The 23,010-nt window shown below is 39.9% G+C and overlaps 1 protein-coding gene across 3 annotated transcripts in view; it reads right to left on the reverse strand.

Annotated features, from left to right (window-relative positions):
- Reln (reelin) overlaps positions 1–23,010 on the reverse strand; it is a 459,087-nt gene that overhangs the window by 102,548 nt on the left and 333,529 nt on the right. For all 3 annotated transcript variants that reach the window (XM_036180358.1, XM_036180357.1, XM_036180359.1), the window contains 5 exons: positions 16,220–16,412; positions 15,405–15,517; positions 8,877–9,014; positions 7,940–8,126; positions 1,829–2,034 (listed from right to left, as the gene is read on the reverse strand). In XM_036180358.1, coding sequence (XP_036036251.1) covers positions 1,829–2,034; positions 7,940–8,126; positions 8,877–9,014; positions 15,405–15,517; positions 16,220–16,412 — 837 coding nt within the window. The remainder of the gene's footprint in view (positions 1–1,828; positions 2,035–7,939; positions 8,127–8,876; positions 9,015–15,404; positions 15,518–16,219; positions 16,413–23,010) is intronic.

Below are 23,010 nucleotides of genomic sequence, written 5' to 3' on the forward strand. Positions count from 1 at the left end.
AAGGTCTATACAGACAGACAAAAAGTGACAGAGCTGGGCAGAAAGAGGAAATGATGTAGCTGGGTAGAGAGAGGAAGTGGGATGTCAGAACAGAATGGCACATAGGTGTGGGTATACAGGAAGTAGCTCTCTTTGGAAGATGAGGAGTTGGTGAGGTGAGGTTGGCTGTGGCATGTCCTATTCCCTGATCTCTCAGTTTTCACCCTAATATCTGGCTCCAGTTTTTTTTTTTATTAATAAGATCGTTTAGCAATTCATCTTACACCTCAGCCTTCCTAATACTAGGATTTATATGGTATGCCACCATGCCTGAGGAGATGAAAGATTTTGCATAGTATATGTGGTGGTTTGAATAAGAATGACCTCCACAGGCTTACAGATTTGAATGCTTGGTCACCAGGGAGTGGCACTATGTGAAAGGATTAAGAGATGTGGCCTTGTTGGAGGAAGTGTGTCGCTGGGGGCATGCTTTGAGGTTTCAGAAACACATGCCAAGCTCAGAGTCTCCCTCTTCTCCTGTTGCCTGGAAACTGGGATGCAGAACTCTCAGCTACCATGTCTGCCTGCACACTGCCATGCTTCCTGCCGTGATAATAATGGACTAAACCTCTGAAACTGTAAGCTATCCCTAATTAAATGCTTTCCTTTATAAGAGTTGCCATGGCCATGGTGTCTCTTCACAATAACAGAACAGTGACTAAGATAATATTTGGGGTAGAATTCTGTGGAAAGTTATGTCACCTTTAAGAAGAAGCCCATTTTTTTAAAACACCAAACTTATAAATTCTCAATCTACAAAATATGTAAATTTTAGACACATTTGATTTGTGAGAATTAGATATGCATTTCCTTCAATATTTTTCAAAACAAAACTTAGTTATAATATGTAAAACAGGACATTAAAATAAGTTAATACTGATTGGTGGTTAGTATATAAAGAAAACTTTTGTTTACATTGAAGTAGAAATAAGAGATTATAAAAATATATACTCTAAAATGGTATTCTTGAATAGTTTTATGTTATGTTCACATGAAACATAAAATTATACAGAATTTCAAATACTACATAATCACAAAAGCACCAAGTTTAAATATATATAAATATGCTGATTGCCTGGCATAGGCATTACTGTTAATTATAAATTATTGCCCCAAACTCATAAACAGCTGTTGTCTATGCTGGTTCATCCCATAGACTCTCCAGTTATCAAATCAAAGCCTGGATAGGTAAGTAGGAAGCATTAAAACTCTGAACTCTAAAGACCTGGTCACACACACTGTCCAGGACCATCCCAGGAGACAGTTGTGTGAAAACTCAGAACAAAAAAAACTCCATCCTGCTTAACTGTAACAGATGAGTATATTTTGTGTGCACACAGAGTGAAAGTGAAATTCCCAAAGGCGAAGTGGTGTGGAGCTTTGCTGTAGCCCAGAATGTCCTTGGTATCAACGGTTAGTCATTTTCTTGTAGTCAAAATTTTCCCCACATCTCTAAGAACATTATTAAAAAGGGTTTTGTTTTTGAGACAATCTCACAGGAGTCTTGGCTGTGACTGGAACCCAGGAAGCATCTCCTGCCTTAGCCTCAGAAGTGCTTTGGTTACTGGCTTGTTCTACTATATCCAACTAACATCTCTAAAAAGTTGAATGTGAGCACAAGTGGTTTTTGTTTAATATCTTAGATGAAAGTTTTCTACACTTGGTTTTCCTGTCAAGTCTTTATAAGTTTTTCTGTTTTGGGAACTGTCACATTTTAGAGACATTTCAATAACAATTGAGCATCCACCATCCCTGGAACACACTGGAAGACCCACCAGTGAGAGGTTACCTGGGTTTGCTGAAGTCTGAGAAGTACATCTCTGCCAGCAGGTGCCACTGGATGCCCCCGTTGTTGCTATACTGGAGGAGGACACCCTCCTCTCTGCTGTCAGGCTTGTTGCATGAAGCACTCTCTCCGCCTATCTGGATGTAGAACTGGACAAAGTCCACCCAAGACGTGTCCAGATCCCAGCTCACCAGTTGTCTTTTCCCAGCCTTTCCAAAGGACAGAAAAACGCTAGTCAGTGATTTGGGAATTCTCTGGCATTTTACAGCTTGTTTTCAAGTCCACAGGAGCACCCTTCACTACAGAAGACAGTTTTGGTCCCAATTAATATGAGAAGAGTGAGCTCTTCTCTTTTCTCTGCTGTGGCTGTAGCTCCTGCTCCCAGGGACACTTGCTTCATGTCTCCATCACTGACACCCAGACCTCGCTGTGAGATTCTTGAGAATTTCCTACTATGCCAAAGAGTACAAAAAAAATAGAGCAAAATTACTCAAAACACTTTCAATCCTTGCTTTATGAGTTTTCTAATGCCAGTAATGGAGAAGAAAGACCATGGACTTGGTGCACAAGTGTGCTTATGAAATCAAAGGCCTGAAGAGAACCCTGAGTACCAACACTTAGGCAACACTATGTTTGTTTTATTTATTTGTTTGTTTGTTTAGTTTTAGGCAGGGTCTCTAATTGGCTTGAAACTTGTCAGCTGGCGAGGCTAGGTGGCCAGTGAGTTCTAAGGAGACACCTGCCTCTACCTCCCCAGGGCTGAGAGTACAAGTAGATATCATCCTGTTTGCTCTTATTTTAATTAATTTTATCATTTATTTTATTATTTTTGTTAAATTTTGAAACATAGTCTCACTATGCAGAATTGGCTGTCCTGGAACTTGCTATGTAGACCACGGTGGCTTCAACTTGCCTCCACCTTCTGAATGCTGGGAGGATGTGTTGAATTTTATTTTTCCTGTGGGTTTTGGGGATTGAACTCAGGTCCCTGGCTGAGCCTTACTATGATTCACTTTTAAATCAGCTGGAGCTGGGTTTGATGCTCAGTATTTGATTTATTCTGTTCAGGAGCCTGTGGCCTTTCTGAGCCCCTATTCTCTTCAAAGGTAATGATACCTTCCTTATAGAGTTGTGACAATTGGATTAAATAGCATGTGAATTGTGTTGGTACACTACATGCACTCCTGAAGGTATATTTTCCCCAGAGACCTGCTCACAGCCCTTATCTCCAGAGCAACTCACAGTGAAGTGGGCAAGACAGAACCTTCCTCACAAAAAGGAAGTCTTCCCTTTCTCCATCTGCTTTGCTCATTCTCAAGGAGAGGCATTGGGAGGTGCCATTAAGTAAGCTTCTAAACCATTCAACAGCATCTTATGTCTTAAAGTGTTAAACTTTCCTGAAATCTGATAGCTCACTTCCTCCTCTTGCTGTTGTCCCTGTATAGCAGCATGCTGGGAGGGTCAGACACAGGCTGACAAGAGGTTGTCACTCCTGTGCTTCAAGCTAAGGTGGTACAAGAAGGTTGATCATGAGAGTCTCCTGCCTAGCTAGGTTTTGCCAAAGTTAATTAATCATTAGACTTTTCTGGTTTTGTGGAGCACATGGGAGTTCAGCTAGATGCTGGGAAGGAAAACTGAGATGATACGTACAGGCTAGTGTGAACCCCTCACGCCCACACTGAGACCTAGTTTCACCTCCTTAGTTCACTGAGGGAGAGATCTGCTGTCCCAGGAACTGGCAGGGGTGAATGTCTGTGGAATAATTAAGAGAGCTTACTGCCATTGAGAGCTCTGAAGCCAATTAAGAGTCCGAGAGGGGCCAGGACGCTTGCCTGCAAGGGACAACAGAAATTGACTCCAGTGCAGGGCTCATTCTTTAAACCTTTCAATTTTCCGTGTCAATTTGAGGAACTCTTGTTGTATGTGCTTTGTATTGCTTTAAATTGTTTGTTTGAGATACGGTAAATGAGAAACACCTAGTTCTTTCATACCCCAGGACCACCAGAGGAGGAGAAAAACTCCAAGAGTTAGCAGGTTAATTTCAAGCTAGAAAAAAAGTCTATGAAAAACACAGCATGTGGAAACGAGCCAGAAGGAAACGGCTCTAAGGTGAGAATTCTACAAATCCAATTATCACAATTAGCTGTTTGGAACAGGGTCTGTTGTGAACCCACAGCGAAGGCTTCTTCCAGGTGACGGTTAGTCCATAGGGATTTGGAAACTGCTTTTGTAAGACTTTTAGAAATGGTGGGAAATATTACACAAATGTTTTGTTTGGCACTGAAAATATGTTTTCATAGAGAAATAGCACATATCATTTCTTTTGTTCAGGGACCTGAAATGTTGAACATTGTTTTAAAGGAATTAAGAGAAATAAGGAAAAAGAGACTCATGACAAAATTTTTGTCAGAATATAGAATACAATGTAGTTAATTATTGCTTTGAAGTTTTCCTACTTTTCTCTGATCTATGGATTCATGCATATATGTGCACACACACGCACATATGATGTGTGCCTGTGTACCTGTGTTGGAGTAACAGGCTGTGCAAAGTCCATTCCCAGAGTGGGAAAATTATTCTCCAGTTGATTTGAAATATTGTGAGAAACACCTCAGACATTCTAGTATTTTCATAACTGAGTTTGTACAGGAGGAATGGTTTGTAGAAGGAAAATAAACTAGAGGGTAAGTGGCTTCCTACTTTAAGCATTCAGCTAAAATAAATCAAATCTTATCAGATAAGAGAGAACAGAACTCACAACAAAGCCTCTAAAAGGCAGTGAATTTAAACCTTTTGTGTCTCACTAGTTTCCTTTATTCAAAATGCCACAAGAGACAAACTTGTATTTACTTGAAAGTAGCCATTTCTTTAGAATTTCTACTCTTTAGTTAAATCTATTAATTCTATAATAACTGTGTCACACAAACACCACAGGAAGACGTCATATACTTGGGGCAGAAACAATATGACAGCTGTGGTTACAGGCCAACTGATTGCTTGCTGAGTCCCCGTAGGTCACATGGGCATTTAACAATTCCTGACCTACTTAGACCTTTGAGTATTTATTGATACATAAACCTAGACCATGACATGCATTTTGGAGCTGGTCACTTTATCTAGAGCTCAGCTCATCTAGTGTGAGTGCATTTTGCCCAGCCCTGTGAGAAAGGCAGGAAGAGCACAACAGTTACTTATCAAGTCAGAGAGACTCTTGAGAGCACAGGGCCTGGTATAACTGCCCTAGCTCCTGCAAGGTGCATGGAAGCAGCAACCTTTCAGCGGGATATGGCACAGCGTATGTGAACACACAGTAGGTGGAAGGCAGGGCAGTATATCAGAGCAAAGGCGAGGAACCAGACACAGCCTTTAGCCACGAAAGTTTCCCAGCTGGAAACAAACACTAGTGGTGCAGGTGGGGAAGGCAGGTTGGAGAGTAACTTGGATGCTTGTGGCTAGCGAGGGAGAGGATGGAGGGTTTTAGAAGCATTAATTTAGGGGGTGGTAAATGACCTACAACTCTTGCTGTGTGTTCATCATTTGAAAATGCTCTATAGTGGGGAATGTCCAACTATACGGGCTTCATATTTCTCCCAAACTAGTGAGCACCCAGCCTGGTCATTGCAGCCAACACTCTCTACACCACTCCTTCTGGGACACTGAGGAGCCAACTGGAAACCTTCCCTGCCTTCCCTTTGGAATGAGTGACAGTCAATCTGACACAGGAATAGAAAAATAGCCTGCGAGTATATGATTAACTGCCATCCCTGAGGACAGACCCTCCTAAGTTTTCCTTGTTTTCATTGCATGGATCTGATTTTCTATTCTTTTACTTTAAGATAAATTTTCCACTTAGAATTCTGGACAGGTAGATGTTACTAGAGAAAAAAGGGAAATAAAAATAAAAGGTCCTGAGATATTCTTACAGAAGTCCAGAGGGGAAGCTGGATTGAGAGATGAAGGGAACATTTTTACTTTTGAAATGATGATTTTTAAGTAGAAGGGCATAATATATGTGAGGAAATTCAATGATCCCATTTCATAACTTACTTTCATAAAAGTAACAGTGATGACTAATACTTATTGTGCCCAATGTGACTCTTTGTTCTTTATCTGTACTCACTTACTACCCCAACACTCTGCGTTACAGGCAAGAGCACCGACATGCAGAGGAAAAACCCCACAAGGGGAGCCAGTACACGAGCTCTGGAATGCAACATACCAAGACAGTCTGACTTTAGAAAAGACAAGTTTGAATTAAGTGGATGGAATACTGATCTGTAACCCAGGACATTTTATGTTTAAAATTTCCATGTATGCATGTACATACACATTTGCCAGTAAATTTTTTTTTTCTTTCGGTTTTTGGAGACAGGGTTTCTCTGTGTAGTTTTGGTGCCTGTCCTGGATCTCACTCTGTAGATCAGCCTGGCCTTGAACTCACAGAGATCTGCCTGCCTCTGCCTCCCGAGTGCTGGGATTGCAGGCATGCGCCACCACCGCCCGGTGAAATACTTATAATCTTATTTTAAAACAGATGCTGATAGTAAGCACAGCCTCCCACTTTGCAGATCCATGTTTCTACTGAGTATTGGTCATTTATTGACTATTATCTCTAAAGATAGTGATGGTAGGATTTTCAGTGTCAATGGCCAGGAAATGTTGAGTGGATTCATCCTGATTTCTATCTTTCTCTGTCTCATTTTCTTGCAGATTCTTTGTTTTGCACTTGCACCAAAACAAAACCTGAACCTATTTTTGCACTTGCATGAATTAACTTTCCTTGGATTTCTGCCAAAACAAATTCTGCACTGTATCAGCCCTGTGGCTGATCCAAACCTGTCTACTTGCTATAGGATGTAAATAAAGTGAGACATTTCTAATTGTTCCAGAATTGGTGACTATAATCCCTTCTATAAAGTAACGGTATTAAGCACTGCACATCCTAAAAATAGCTGTCAATAATTAGAGCTAGACATATCGCTCAGGTTGGAGCCTGCTCCATGTCTTGTCTTTACTTTCTTTCTTTCTACTGGAGACCATTGACAGCAGACTGGAAAAGCATGGTCTGCCTGGACTACCTCATAGGAGGAGAGGAGGGAAGCTCTGCTCTTGTCCTCAGCAAATCATGTGGATGGGGATGTTCAAAGAGAAGTCGTGGTTGCAATTCGGCCTGTGCCTGGCCTCCGAGTCCCTGGTTGACACTTACTAATTTGAATGCCTAACTGGGTGCTGCAACTAGGGAAGCTGAACATTTCATGAACAAGCTTTATGAAGCATTCTACGTATCAGTAGAATCTACCAGCAGCCGCTAAACTAAGACAGAACAGCCCCTGAGATGTTTGCTCACTACAGTAGCTGCTCAGCCCCCACAACAGGAACACTTCCTTCCTACAGTCACTCTTGCTTCCTTCAGCCACAGTCCTAAGATTCACAGGATGACAATTTCAATAAACACAAATTCTACGCGGTTGACCCTAACTCCATCTACACAGGAACTCTAATGAAGTGGACTCTTCCATTGTCCCCACTTTATGGATGAGGAGGCTAAGTGATGAGAGGATTAAGTAATGTGCCTAAAGTCACATAGCTAGAAGTGGCAGAATCAGACTGATCCCACACACAACTGCTCACCTAACCTCCAGGCTCTCTCCATCCCTAGCCCGTGCATCTCCCAGCCCTAGTCCTCCTCCGACACAGTCTAAATGGGCAGAGTGAGGACGGATTAAAGCCTGCTCTTGGCAACAGCCCTCAAGACATAAGCCCACATAGCCCCGGAGCATAGAGAATCTGGGATTTAAATGAAGTGCCAGAGCCTTGGCAGGTGAGGGGGTCTGGGACGTCACTCAGAGGTGGAATGCTTGCGTTCAGTCTCTAGCACTGCACAGAACAGAATGAGCATAGTAGGAACTCTACACTGGCTTAACCTGTATTTGCAGTAACTCAAATCAATAATAGAATGGGTTTCCCAATGTCACAAAAGCCCAGTCAAAAGCAAGGGCACAAAGGGTAGTAAAACCATTTCATATTTGTACCTGTGGAGTTCAGCATGCCTGTGAACAAGTCTCATGTCAAACCAGTCACTGGCCTAATGGCTCATTCCAACCCCCAGCATACCTTGCTGAAGTATAGGGAAGATCCAGAAGAAACGACCCCACAGCCTTGCTCTGGCTTTACAATGTCTCCCCCAATAACTTCTTGCCAGTCAGATTCCCAACCGTTTGGGTTCTCAAAATCTGACATAATTGTGGAAGGAAGTGCGGCTTCTGGGTGGCATTCAGTTCCTTGGTATCCCTGGTCACACCTATGAGAACAGTGAAAGTAACCAAGTCATCAGAAACACAACGGCTCTACTTAAGCTGTCCCACATGTCCTGTTCCCCTAGGCCTCACCCTTACACTAGGTTTCTCTATAGCATTAATGTATATATGATACAGTACTATCTTCAGTTTTCACATTCCTCAAAATCGGCAGAATCTTTAGTTACAGATATTATGTAAAATTCGTGGAATTTAAGATTAAGAAGTAATGAATGACACATGGGCTTATGTTTGTGCAAGAGAGACTGGCATTTCCCCATTGCTTTAAAAATGTCATATATGTAGGTTCATTTATTTAGTTAACATGTCACTCTGGTGATGTTTTATAGTTCTGATTAAATCACATATTTTGGGGTCTTGTAGTATGCAAGTGTAGTTACTTTCTTCCCACGTGCACAACCTTGAGCTCCAGGTGAAGCGCGGTAGGAGAGAGTTCTGCAGTGTTTGACTAATTGAAGATGATGAGGGATGGGCAGGAAATAACAGCAAGTCCTTCAAATTAACCCAGCAGACCTTGTCTGGAGTTTAGATGTAGAGGTTTAGAATACATATGGCTTCACATGAATGTAACCGTGTCTTTTACATGTAAAATAAGAGCGGAGGGAGATTCACTTTCTTTGGGCTATTTTGTGATTTATGAGTCTTCACACTGGCTGGGAAAATAACCGCTGGGATGAATCCACAGACACCAGCCCTGAGACTCGGGAGTGGGCCACACTCTCAGGAGCACATACCTGCACATGCCATGGTCGCATGAGCCATGCCCATTGCACATGTTGGGGCACTGCTGCCCAATGTAAATGCTGTCTAACGCCCACTCATCCTGGCCTGTGTAATAGCTTTGGCTCCAGCGGAAGCGGGTGGCACTGGACCTAGGAGCAAAGCAGGCAGGATCAGCTGATACTGTTCTCACTAAGAACACCAGAGTCCAGCTCCTTTCTGATAACAAAGCCTCCAGAACTTCTATTTAGGCTCCCAATATTTTTTGGTTTAATTTCCACTCAATTATTTTGCAATTCAACAATACTATTATGAAAGAAAGTTGAAAAAGAACCTGCCTATATTGCGCTTTAATCTTAATTTAGTTGAAGCATTTTAAAGAAAAATAGAGGGCCAGACTTTCTGTTGTTACTCAAAAATTTGATTCTAGAAATAAAGAAATAACATTTGAAAGTAAAAGCTACCTAATAAACAAAACACGTCCTTCACAGATGAGAATACCCCAAGTAATATAATTTCTCAGAACAAGCACACCAGACATTATTGGAAGACTTCGATTTGGTTCAGATATTAAACGAAAACTTTAGAGTGTAATTTTGGGATTGAGAAGACACACTGAAAAGTTCTACTTAGAAAGAAGATTATCCGCATGTGAGGATGTGCTTATTTATGAAACACAAACTTGCTTGAGTCTCATGGGCCAGTGGACTAAAATGAGTGACCACTTGAAAACATTTTTTTTTTAAATTACAGAGACTGTGCAAGGTGTCCCACTATAGGTAGTGAGCCCCAAAAAGCTAGCTCATTCCCAGGGATGGATCCTGATCCTACTGCCTGGAGCCCCTTAAGCAGATCAAGCTACACAACTGTCTAGATTATGCAGAAGGCCTAGTTCACAGCCTTCATGCAGGCGGAGGAGCTTGGACCTGTCTCAGCTGAATGTACCAGGCTCTGCTGACTCCCCATGGGAGGCCTTACCTTGTTGGATGAGGGGATAGGGGGGGGGTTGGGAGAAAAGTGGGGGGAAGGGCAGGAGGAGGGAAAAGAGGGGGATCTGTGATGAGTATGTAAAATGAATAAAAATACTTAATAAAAAATAAAAACATAAAAATGAATAAAAAATTACAGAAAAATTTCACCTGTAGGAATTTTCAGAGATCTGTGATGAATTCTGTTTAGTCAAAGTGCTAAAACAGCCACAATAAAGAGCAGCACCAGCAATGTAGAATTCACAGAATTCCTGTGAGTGCTTAGCTCTGGTGATTACAGCACTCCCTAGCACACTCTATAGACACACTTGCTCTGTCTCAGAATGATCCATAATAATCCATAGTGATCACACATTAATCACACCACAAGTATACAACAACCTGCTAAAATCCAGACTAATCTTTTATTTTGTCTGTTTATGATCTGATGATAATAGCTTGTGTTTTCATTTGTAGCAGGATAGTTCAGGGCTCACTGAGGACCTTCAGTAGACAGGGGTTTATTTGCATATAAGTACCCATCATGGGACATAAGACAAGGGCATTTCTATGGTAGTAGACTTATGTTTGTAATTTAACACTTATCCTGATTTTCATAGTTCTGTTAGTAACTGGCTTTTAGAAAAGCCTATAACAAATGTAGATTCCATTAGAGTACTGTGTGGTTTGAATAAGAATGGCTTCCATAGGCTCAGATATTTGAATGCTTTGCCATCAGGGAGTGGTATTACTTGAGAAGGAATAGGAAGTGTGGCCTTATGTCATTGGGGATGGGCTTTGAGGTTTTAAAAGCCCATACCTGGCCCAGAGCCTCTCTCTTCCTGCTGTCTATGGATCTAGATGTAACTCTTAGCTACTTGTCCAGCACCATGTCTGCCTGCATGGCACCATACTCCCCCCATGATGATAATGGGCTAAACCTCTGAAACTGTAAGGAAGCCCCGATTAAATATTTTCTTTTATAAGAGTTGCTGTGAATACTGACTAAGACAAGCATAGTGAGTGCCCTATAGAATTGAACCAAACAAAACCCACGAACCACTCTCGTCATGAAAAGGAGAGATGCTCTATTCTTTTAAAACTGATTATAATCCGAGTCATATCCGGAGTCCCAGCTGACTGGTCCATGGTCTTTTGGGGACCAGCACAGTACTCATTGAAATAGTTTGTACAGGGACAGAATAAGTTAGGTGCTCAAAAAATACTGTGCTAAAAATCAGTCAAACAGGCTAGAAGAGGAGTGTGTTTCTAACTTCTAAAGGCAAAAGATGGAAGAATGCACAGGAGTCAGGATGAGACGCCTTTGACTCCAGCTCTGAAGCTCAGCAGCCATGTGATGTTTAGTGAGAAATCCAAATGGTCAGAGCTTTTCCTTCCTCACTGTGGACAAATTGATTTTTAGGATCCCTTGAAGTCTCTGACTCTGAAGTGGTAGTTTATTATCTTCACAGTTAGATGCCTTTATAGTACTGATAAAAATTATTATTTTGAGGCTTTCTACTTTCAGTAGAAAATGGGTTAGGAGTGTTGAGAACTGAAAACCCTTCTTAGGTTTTCAGTTTATATTCTTAAAGTCACGTGTGCATCTAAGTTTTTTCCCTAAGGAACTGATCCTTGTGCTCATGAACCTTTGAAGAGGTATATCCTAACCATAGAAAACTTAAGGTTATTTCACTTAAATATATTCCATATATTGATGTCAGTTAAGAGGAAAGCCAGGAAAAAGAGGTTGAATATTGGATTAGTCTTTAGTGAGGAAAAAAATTAATTGTGTGAGGCATCTCCAGCTAATCACATGAGGGAAGATGAGGTGTGATCACACTTATTCACAGGTGCATCATTGTTTAATGTTGTCCTCAACACAAATACTTCATTTGCCAATCCATTCTACCACCTGTCTGGTGCCATCCATCCATCCATCCATCCATCCATCCATCCATCCATCCATCCATCATCATCTCTGAAGAGGTCATGCAATAACACTGACTTGCATTTAAAATTCAAACTTTAAATTCTGTGGATTTCTAAAAGCAACAAAACTTGAGGCATACTCCCCCTTCCCGTAGACTTCAAGACCAAAGTACACTGGTACCCACTCATCTCTCCATGCTTACGCAACCTGAAGAACCAAGGTAAACGAAGGCTGACTTAGTTCTATTTTCCACCTTTAGAGTTCCTGTAATTACATTTGTCCAATTATTCTGAAACTCATTCAGTCGTTAGGTGTTGGTTTGTTTATAAAGTCAGCAACTGACAGCTGTTTGAGTCTCATTAGGCCCTGTTCTGATGTAAATGTCCCTCATAAAAATGAAATTAATTTTCACTGGGTAACAAATGTTCAGTTCGTATATAGTGTAATTTCTCTGAACAGGTATATCCAGCAGCTCTTTCCAATGGACAGTTATCTGACCAAGCATGTTTTACAAAGTTTACATACTTAGGATAATGCAAGGACCATGCTTGCTTTAGTGTATTCAGTTTATATTTGCATCCATGTTTGAGTCAAAACAGCAGAACAATGATTTGGTCAGAGAAATAACACTGCTTCAAACCAAACTGTTTCTTTCCCCAGTGGAATGCGGTTTGTGAAAACTTAAAATAAGCTTAATAAAAAATTTACCAAGTGTAGTGGGTAGCCATCCCAGCCTTGGCCTGGGATAGAATATATTAAAGAACTCAGGGTTCTTTAGCATAGGACACCTTTTGGAATGATCTTTGTAACATGCCACCTACCCATGCTCTAGACTTCCCTGGATTTTAGTATGCGTTTTTTGCTTGATATTGTTTGCATTTATTATAATTCCAACTTATCTAGGTCATTATCCCTCATTACTCCTGGACAATATTTGATAACCATTTCTTTGTGTATAGTCTTGTATTAGGTTAAAACCTTCTTATTTAGACAAAAGGGGGAGATGTAGTGGATAGCCATCCCAGCCTTGGCCTGGAAGTTCCAACCCCCATTGATGCTTTGGTAATGGTCACGCCCACAAGGCAGGGCTGAGGGAGGAAGCTGAAGACCCAGGATCGAGAGGAGAGGCTTCTCTTAGTTCTGGGACCCTGGACGCTGGAGGTAGACCAAGCAGAATTCTCCAGAGAACACCTCCGGACTGCACTATACCTTTCCCAGACCTTGCAACCTATCCCTTCATTTGTAAGTTATCCCACAAAATAAACCTCCCTTTTAACTACATGGAGTGGTCTTAATAATTTCACCAATAACCAAGGATGCTGAGGAGATTAAATAAGTTTAATCTTTATGGTAGAGACTTTAATCATTATATACTCAGAAACAATGGCAATAACCAACTTAAAACTTTTTTCATGTAGCAATAATATTTAGATTAACTATAAGTCAAAGGGAATACTAAAATAAATACTATCCTGGGCTGTTTGTTTTTAAAATAGTATTTCACTTTTCCCTCTCAAGGAGTCTAAAGGAAATTGGGAAAGCAGAATTTGGTTATGGAGTACATGTGCTTAAAGGCACATGGCAACAAGAATAATATTTCTTTTTGTTTGAAAATAATATATTTAAAAAATTTAGTTGGCATACAAAGTAAGTTTCATTTTCACATTCATACACCATCACTCATCTTTGCCATCTACTGCTTCCTCTTTCCCCCTCCCTCCTGCTAGACCTCTTCCTGACCCCAAATAGGTTCCCTTCTGTTTCTGTGCCATCGATGTACATATATGTATTACAGCAACCCTCTTTTTAGTACATTGATGCACTTTGAAACAAAATTCTATTTAATTTTCTAACATTCCATAAAGACATCTACTGTAGCACAGGCACTCTAATGAATGTACAGAGTTTAAGGGTCACCACATTTCCCTTCAAGTGTTCTGTTAACACTGATGAAAAGTAACTTTATCTGACTCAGACCTGGTGAGATGGTTCAGTGGTTAAGAACACTTGCTGTTGTTTCAGAGGACCTGTGTTTGATTCCCAGGACCCACTGTCAATAACTCCAGATCCAAGAGACCTGATGACATTTGGCACCACATGTGTCACCAAGACATACATACAGTCAAAACACTCAAACACATAAAAACTTAAAAAGGAATGATAGTTTAGAATGTTTCTAGGGATAAAAAGACATCTCTATAACACACTACTGATACTATCTTAAGATTGTCATTTTGAAATTGAAGCACATATGCTCATGAGTAAAATCACTTGGTGTTTTTCTTAATAATGAGAGAAATAAGTTTAATTATGCAGCAATGAAGACTGAAAGCCCTCAGAAGCTTGCACTCAGAGTGATCAGTTTTTCAATTGTTTGAGGTGTTGTTTTACATATGTTTTCATTGAAATACATGCTTGGAATATCATTGAAATTAAATAAAAATCTTGATTACATTCCCAGCAGTAGACACAAAAGAGTAGAATATTAAAGAAAGCAAGGGCTTATTATACAAAGCATCAATAGAGTATCTTGGAAATGGCTCACAGTGGGACAAAAAAAAAAAAAACCTGTGGAAATCAAATTTTGAGCATTTTATTCCAACTGACATAATGATGTACTCTAAAAACAATCAAGGAGCCATTCTTACACAGTGCAGCCATTCAGTCTTCAACAGAAGTTATAAAGCAATTCTGCGTTGTCACCTGCCCATTGCCCTTGTGAAGTACCTAACTTTTATATAGAAAACAATCAGAGAAAGATTTGTTTAGTCATTTTCTCTTGATAAAAAGTGCCCTGAAGACATATGCCACAGGAAAATACAAAGTTTTCTTGTTTATGCTTTTTCTTCTACACATATACCAGAATCCTAGAAGTCCAGGGTGGTGAGGAACCTTTAAGACAAACTAATTAAAACAGTCAATACAGTCACAGGGGTCCACCTTAAAGAGGTAGGTGGTGACAGTCTGGGTCACGTGGCTGGTAGATCACTGGTGGAGCTATATTGAGAATTGCAGGCCAAGGCTTTTTCTTTGGACAAGCTTATGCTGACAAAAGACTTTAATATTATCCATAGCACTGAATGAAAAAGGCACTAATATTGCAGTGTTTTGACCTACCAGACGAAGATGAAAAAATGTAATGTTTGCAAAAAACTATTATGATTTTTTTCTTCCCCCTTCTTGATTATTCTTTCTTCCTTGTTTACTGAGGCCTCTTTCTCCCAAGGGATGATTTCTATTGTTACTAAAAAAAATGTGACTAGAAAAAGAATGCGTGCTAAGCTTTTGTTGTAAAATGTTAGGTTTTGCAATGAGAAAATAAATTTGCAAACCAAACTGCTTGGATTTTAGATTCCTTGTATCGTTTCATTTTGAATGTTAAATGTAAAGATGTAGGCTCATTGGCTTTTCTGTAAAAGCAAAATTTTTGAGCAAGAAGAGAGTCCAGAAACACTGGGAAAAACAAATTTTCATACTTCTCATTAGCTCCATTTTCCAAAAACCTGAGGATAAAAGTAAGATTGGGCTTCTGAATGGAGAGAAAATAGTCTTACTATTCTGCTGAGCTTATCTTCACACTTAGTTCATGATAACAGAATAGAAATGGAAGTAACAGTCACGTTTAGGACATCATTGCTCACCAGGTCTTCTGGGGAAGAAGAACAATGACTCTCCTCCACTGTGAGAACTCACTGGCATGGTAAATGCTGGCAGATGTAAATTCCTGGCAACTTGGCATACTGGGAAGACATTCCTGAAAAAGGCAAAAGTCAGACTTTGCATGCTGGAGATGTTTCATCTCCTACTGCAAGAGAAAAGAACTTAGAGAAAGCTAAAGCCATAATCTTAGTTATTGGCACTAGGGACCAAATTCATAATTTTTCCTTCTATGACACTTAAAAAATTTGGGAGGTAATTACAACTGAGATTTCATCATAGAATTAAATATCTTTCAGTTCTCACCACAAATAGAAATGGATGAGGATTAATTTCGATCTATTAACATTAGCATTTGTAAAATCTATCCTATGTGTTAAAATATTTCTGTATTTATGGCACTGCCAGATTATTGGGGTATATGTGTCATATGTCATGTAAATTTATTACCAAAATTAGATTATAGTTATTATTTGTTTGTTTCTAAGGTCAGAAGGCACCACATTGCCCATGGTTGGGAAAAGAAGAGATTGAAACATGCCATAGGGGAAGAAGAGTAATGTTTTCTGAGGAAAAGAGCTAGAGAAATGATACTCAAAATACTATCCAAGAGTATCCAGTCGGGCTATGTTTATTTCTTTTATTTCTAATTGCTCTTTGGTATCTGATACTTGGATGGGGGTGTGTGTCTCTTTGTGATGATTCTAACTTGATGTCAATTCTAGGTTGTATAATGCATTTTTTTTTTTTCAACTAAAGGAAGAAGATGACAATTGCAAACATTAGAGAAAGCACGTACTTCTTGTACAAGGTGCCATGTAAGGCCATGGTTGGCTGAGTACTCCAGCTTCACCTGGTTGTCCATGTGAGGAGTGTATTTCAGGCCACATCCCATCACCAGGCTGAACTGAATCATATAGGATGCTCCGATCTGCATTGACTGTGTTTCCACATAGCGCATGCTTGAGGCAAGTTTAGAATCTCCTGTAAAACTGGAAGAAACAAGGTGGAAATTGGATACTTCTACAGAGCGATATATTGGAGAAAGATTGAGTTGTCATTCTGTATGCCTAAACAGTTTTATTTTACTTACTTTGCCAAGTTGTAGAATAGATTTCAGTAAGTCTAACAAATTAAATTTAAAACAAAGAAGACCTTTAAGAATGTTAATGTGTGCTGGGCGGTGGTAGCGCACACCTGTAATCCCAGCATCTTGGAGGCAGAGGCAGGTGGATCTCTGTGAGTTCAAGGCCAGCCTGGTCTACAAAGCAAGTTCCAGGACAGCCTCCAAAGCTACAGAGAAACCCTATCTCGGAAAAAAAAAAAAGAATGTTAGAATGTTAATATGTATAGTTTGTCAGATGTATCTGAACTGAGAACTCATACTTTCATAATTTTGGCAGCTGGAATCTATCTCAATGAAATAATTCTAAATGCAAAGACAATTTTATAAAAACATGATTAATATTAAGTGGTTACTTTTATTATCAATTAGTAGTTATCTCAGAGCCTAATTAGAGGGAAACGGGAAAGTTTAAGTAACCTGGAATGGGCACCTGGCAGAATACCCTCTATATTTCAAATGTTGATGAAGATGATACAAATATATTAAAATGCATATATGATTAGGTTTCAATACTATCCACAAAATACCACATAAAGGCATTGACTAGAATGTTAGTGGTGGTGGAAAATTTGACAATTTACTAATTTTTTGTTTTGCTTATTTTCAAAATATTTTTAATGCTCAATATTGAAAATGTTGTACACATTTTTAATCTTTGTGTCCAAAGTCAGTCAAATTCTTGTTTTGGTTTTCAAGTGAGCACTCTGTAACTATAGTGGCAAGATGTCTGAAGGCAGACAAAAGCATTATCATTTTTAGGAAAAATCCTCAAGGGATTTGTAATCTATCCAGGATTAAACTATGGACCATTTTAACTTTAGTTACATGGGTAAGCTGCCCTAGGTCAACTGCACTCAGATTAGCCACCGGCACACTTGTTTCTTCCATTCTGTAGCAGACCCAGTGCCATTCAATAATTCTCTCAAGTAGTGACAGGCATAGTTGATGTGTCCAAAGGAATTAGTGTAATGTTCTGTGAAATATTTGACTCATTTAATACACTTCATGATCTTTGGTGGAATCCAAGAAACATGGAGTAACTATTGTGACTTGATCCTATTAGAAATTAAAATGTTTTTTTAAAATGGGGGGGCTGGGGTGATCACTTAGGGCAAAGTGCTTGCTCCACAAACTTGAGAACTTAAGTGTGATCTCCAGCACCCACATACAAAGCAAGATGTGACGGTGTGCTGTGGAGGTGGAGACAGGTAGATTTCAGGTTTATCAGCTATCCATCCTAGCCAAATCAGTGGGCTCAGATCTCAGAGAAACCTTGTCTCAGAAATCAAGGTGGATGGCTCTGGAGGAATTACAGCTCAGGTTGACCTCTGCCTTCCATCTACACATGCACACATGAGTATGCAACCACCTCCTCCAAAGGCATTATTTAATAACTGGACTATTGCCCATCTGTAGTAAGTTCATAATGGACTTAGAAGTTTATAATCAAGGTTATAAAATATAAACTTTCTCCACCAATTAATAATTACTATTTATCATTTTTAAGCTAAGACTTTGCACTTGAACGATGAATATGGAAAGAAAACAGAAAGGCTTAATCTCTAGTTTAGTAGAATGTTCAGGAGAAGTCATAGTAACTACTGCTGGCCTTTAAATGTAGCTAAGAAATAGAAAATGCTACAACTTGCTCATCATTAACAATAATGCTTATCACTTGTTGAGTCTCAGCCAAGTCCTAAGACTGGGCTGTGCACAATGCCCACATTATCTTCCTTAGATTCAGGCTTACAGTAATGCTGTATAGTGGGAACAATTATTTCTTTCAATGGATAAGGAAATAGGGTAAATGGTAAATGATAGTAATTGATAAGGTCTCAATCAGAAGTCAGCATTGCTGGGCTCCAAAGCCCCTGCTTTTCAATTATTCTAAGATTGAGGGAAGTATTTCAGTTTGAAATAAATTCTTTTACAGCCATTTTATAAACCATGAGTTTTTAGCTATTATACAGTGATCTTGTATTGTGAAAATATAAAACCCTGGCTTCTTTACATGTCATAACATATAGCATGTAATCCTGAAAGTGAAAAAATGTTAGAATTAAGTTTTTAGCAATATTGGCAAAATAAAAGACATAACAAAAATAGTAATGAGCCATATATGTTTTAGTTGGCATAAAGGTTTTCCAACTTTAAAACATTTTTTTCTCCTGTGAAAATTAAGTGCTGTTTTAGCTTTTATGGTTGTTTTGTATTATATTTTAGGATGGAGATTATTAGACAGACAACATGGCTTCATTTAAATTGTTTTTGTGTTAAAAGATACCCTGTCTCCTGGACATCTTCAGAGAAAACCCATGTGCAGTGCCACACAGGACCCCAAGGGTCTGCAGGTGACAGCCACTGGACCCTCACTTCTGCCAGGTCAACACTTCCTGACCAGGCATCTGAGAACAGTTCAGACCATTTTCACAAGCTCCTTTCTGAGAAGTACCAGTGTCTTCATTTCATGCAGGAACAGAAGGAAATGGCGTGATTTACAAACACTGTACCTCCTCTTTGCACTGTTACAAAAGCAACCATGAACGTGGTGGGAGAGTGAAAACGCACCTGACAGAGATTTTGAAGTTGCTAGGACACTAAGAAAAAACAAATTAAAAAGTATGTAATTAAGCATTGACAACAAAAGTCTTGTTTAACACCTACATCTATCAGCTGTTAAGTAGGTGTCCAGAGTTGTTTGTGGCAGATCTTTGTGGGCAGGTGGCTGTGGCTGTCATCCAGTTTCCTCTCTCTCTCCCCCACCTTTCAGCCAGTCACACCGTGTGCACCATTGTGTCCTCATCAGTTAGAGGTAACTGGAAGATTCTAGGGTAGATCTACCTCAAGCTTTTTTTTTAAGTTGAAAATAATTTTTTTTTTTGTACACTATGTCTGATCATGGTTTTCCATTCCCCAACTCCTCCCAGAGATGGAATGGGCTGCCATACTCTTTGCCTGTTGCTCTCGAAGACTTCCTCTCTAGGCTGGCAGCTCTCATCTGGTGGAAACTATGAGGCCATCCTGTGGATGGAGTCCTTCCAGCTGAGGCTGGTGGAGAGTGCCTGACTCTGGCAGCCTTGTGGACTGCCTGTGCTCTCTACCCTGAGCTGTCTATCCCAGTACTGCTCGTTGCAAAGAACAAATCAGTGTCTTTACTTTTGTTTATGTGACAGTCTTGTTTTTGTTCTAACTTAGAACCGAATGCATTTCTAACCTACGTGTCTGTCACACTTCACAGTACTGAATGATATCTATCCTGATGCCTCAATCTGAAACAAAACAAGAGGAGAAAAGTACAGATATCCACACTTTAAATGCTAGCCCACTAATGGTCACATGACTGTTTCTGACTTATGCAAGATCAGCGCCAAGGGTACTGGGCCTGCTGTTCCCTCCCAGGGTTCTCATCCAGCTGGGGTTTCAGAAGAAGAGAATTTGGTGGGCTGAGTCCTTTTATTTACAGAACTGCTCCTCTTTGCTGCATGCAGAAGTCAAGATTTGTTTATAAAGGCAGAAATGAACTGAACTGCTTCTGTAGCAAGCACTGAAATGTAAAGAATAGCCCACGTCAGCATTTTTGGGAGAAATTCTGGGGACAGAATGCACTGGGAATCAGGATGCTTGGCTTCATTCATGATGTTGCATGGGTGTCTCAAAGAAACACCTTTTAAAAGTGACTACATCTGCTTACAAGATTTAATGAGAGACCTGGGACATCTCTTTCCATTGGACAGGATTATCTCTCTCTCTGCATTTTTGCACCCAGGAAGACTTGCAGGTGCTCTGTAACACTTGCCAAATGGACAACACGGCAATGTAACTTGATTGCCACAGGTCGACACTTACTTTGAGGCAGAGCTCCTCTGCCTCTCCTCACTGTGCCTCTTGTGGATAGCAGGGAACCTGTCTTCAGGATCAGATTGGAAGTCTTTTCCACAGAGGAGGAAGGAGCTCATATCTCATTCCCCTAAGCAGCCCTAAGATGCAGAGCTCTGCTAGAATCTCACAAAAGTAACCTGTGTGGGACGCTTTGGGTTTCTAAGAGGTAGATGACCTCATTTGACCTTTGAGCCTTAACTGGGAAAAACTGAGAGGTTGAGTTGTCCCAGGGCTACACAGCTGATCAGAAGCTAGCAGAAGTATTATAGAACGCCCATCCACTCTCAGCCTTTCCACCACGGCATGTTGGTATGGGAATGAGGACTTTGAATGAGGGAACAGGAACTTTATAAAACTTGTCATTTAAATCCACAACCAACTCAGACAAGGTTTTGGTGACTTTTGAGTAAAGCACTTTGTTTATTTTCAGAGTGTGTTTTCCATCTCTGGGGGTGGGAGAGACTTCTGTATCTGAAATGTGGATGTAGTCAGCCAAGTAAGGGAGAAGCAAATATACATGGAGCAGCTGAGTCACCCGTGGACTGAGCCACTTTGGACAACTTTTTTTAAAAAGAAAGTTAATATGGATGAATTTCCATTACTATGTCATGGGGGAAGATGGCAGCATTATTTAAATTTCTTAGAAACATAGACAATATTCAGATTTTTTTCCTTAATAGTTTCACAGGAAGGAAGAGCTCTGTGGAATTCTCTTGCAGAGAAGTGATAGAGTACCACATGTTCTTTTTTTGTTTTGTTTTGTTTTGGGATTCTTGTCAGACATTTCAGTCCATTGCAGGAGATGTCAGTCAGTTAATCTTGGGTACCACCCATCCTTTTGGTTCTGTTCTTATAATTAAAGATTTGACAGAAAACCTTGTTGATATTGTGGGATTAAAGGTGGCATTTGACCTCAGCTGTCATTTTTACATTATTATATCGCAAAGCAGTTGTATTCATGTTTTAGTGGCTGCAATTCTGTGGTGGGGAGGAGACCACTATTTATATTTTGACATACATATTTCCAGACATTTTTGCCTTAGGCTTACACACTCACACACATGCATGTGCATGTACTTTTTTTTTTTTTTTTATAGATTTGCCTTTTCCTTTTTACAAAGATTTTATTATCATCTTCCTATATTGAAAAAAATACAGCAAGGTATTGTAATTGTCAGTGAAGGTAGCCAGCATCTATGTATGGAATTTTGAGGAAGAATTTCCACTTTTTGCCTTTATAACCAATGCTTATATAATATGCATTTGTGTGGGTCTTTGGGTACTTGTCCATGGTTAGCTGGGATAAGTTCCTAGAATTAGAATTGCTTACTAAAGCAACTCCCACTACCAGACTGTCCTCTATTAGTAGTGACTGGTGGTGACTGTGCCATCACAGATTGACAGAAGCTTTCATTATAGCTACTTCATGTCTGTTGTCTATCTGCAGTTTTGATTAGTACAGATATTGAAAAGATATCTGTATTTGTGTGGGGAGCACAGTAGTTTTTGTGTGTTTTCCCATGTTTCAGAAATAGAGTTAATCTTTTTCTTGTTGATTTGAAGAGCTCTCCACACATTGAGGCTGTATGATATGTCATATATATTAGCAGTATCACTAGCTTGGCTACTATTCAGTTTAATTTGCAGTTTTTGTTTTTCTCCTGGAAGCACAGTCATAAATATTTTAAGCTGCAGAACATTTGACCCTTCAGTCCCTACATCTGGTGTCATGCATTATTGGCATCTGTTGAGATGGCCTCTGATCTCAGTTCATAATCAGCCTTTACAAATGCCCAATGACCATTTGAAAGAGCCACACTTTTTATTTATACAATACAGCTTCCAAAAACTTTCCTGGTTCATTACCTCTTTATATTTATCTAGGTCCTTACCTATTTCTTTTTGTGTGTGTGTGTGACTTTGAGTGTGAAAGCAAAACATTGGTGTTAAAACCACACTGAAATGTGGCAATTGTAAATTTCCTTTGTAATTCAGACAAGTTTTGAACTAGGGCCACCTATCTGTGGTCCATGGGTGTGCTGCTGCCCTTTCTGTTTTGACCTTTTCCCTTCCCATCAAGGTGCTTCCTTCCTGGTCTCTGGCCTCTAGGGAGGCCATGGCGTAAGGGTGCAAAGGTTCTGCTCTCTCAGCTGTAATCAACCCATCATTTCCTTGAGAAGTTCACAGCTCATTCAAGTTTAAGGCCCCAAAAGTGGTGTGGCATTTTCTGCTATGTTGCTCACACCAACAAGTGTTAAACACAGTAGCTTAAGATGCCATATTCACACAGTTAACTACTTCCGGTTTCTTCAAACAGTCTCTCAACCAGTTTCTCACCTGGGCTTGTTATCTAAGCAGGGTATTTCTGAATATCATATTTATTTTTGATGTTTTAAAAAGCTGATTTCATTAGAGCAAACCTGGAATTTCTTCACATAATGCATCTAGTCATGGATTTATTCAATGGGCCATTTGCAAAGTCTGTGGGTTTCTAAGTGGCTACCTCCCCCTTCTTGTTTGTCTAGTTGATATTTCAGGGTTATGCTGGTAATTAAGGCTATTTTGGGGTGCATGTGTTTTTAGCA

This window comes from Onychomys torridus, chromosome 3 (genome assembly GCF_903995425.1).
Source record: "Onychomys torridus chromosome 3, mOncTor1.1, whole genome shotgun sequence".
NCBI classification, from domain to species: Eukaryota; Metazoa; Chordata; class Mammalia; order Rodentia; family Cricetidae; genus Onychomys; species Onychomys torridus.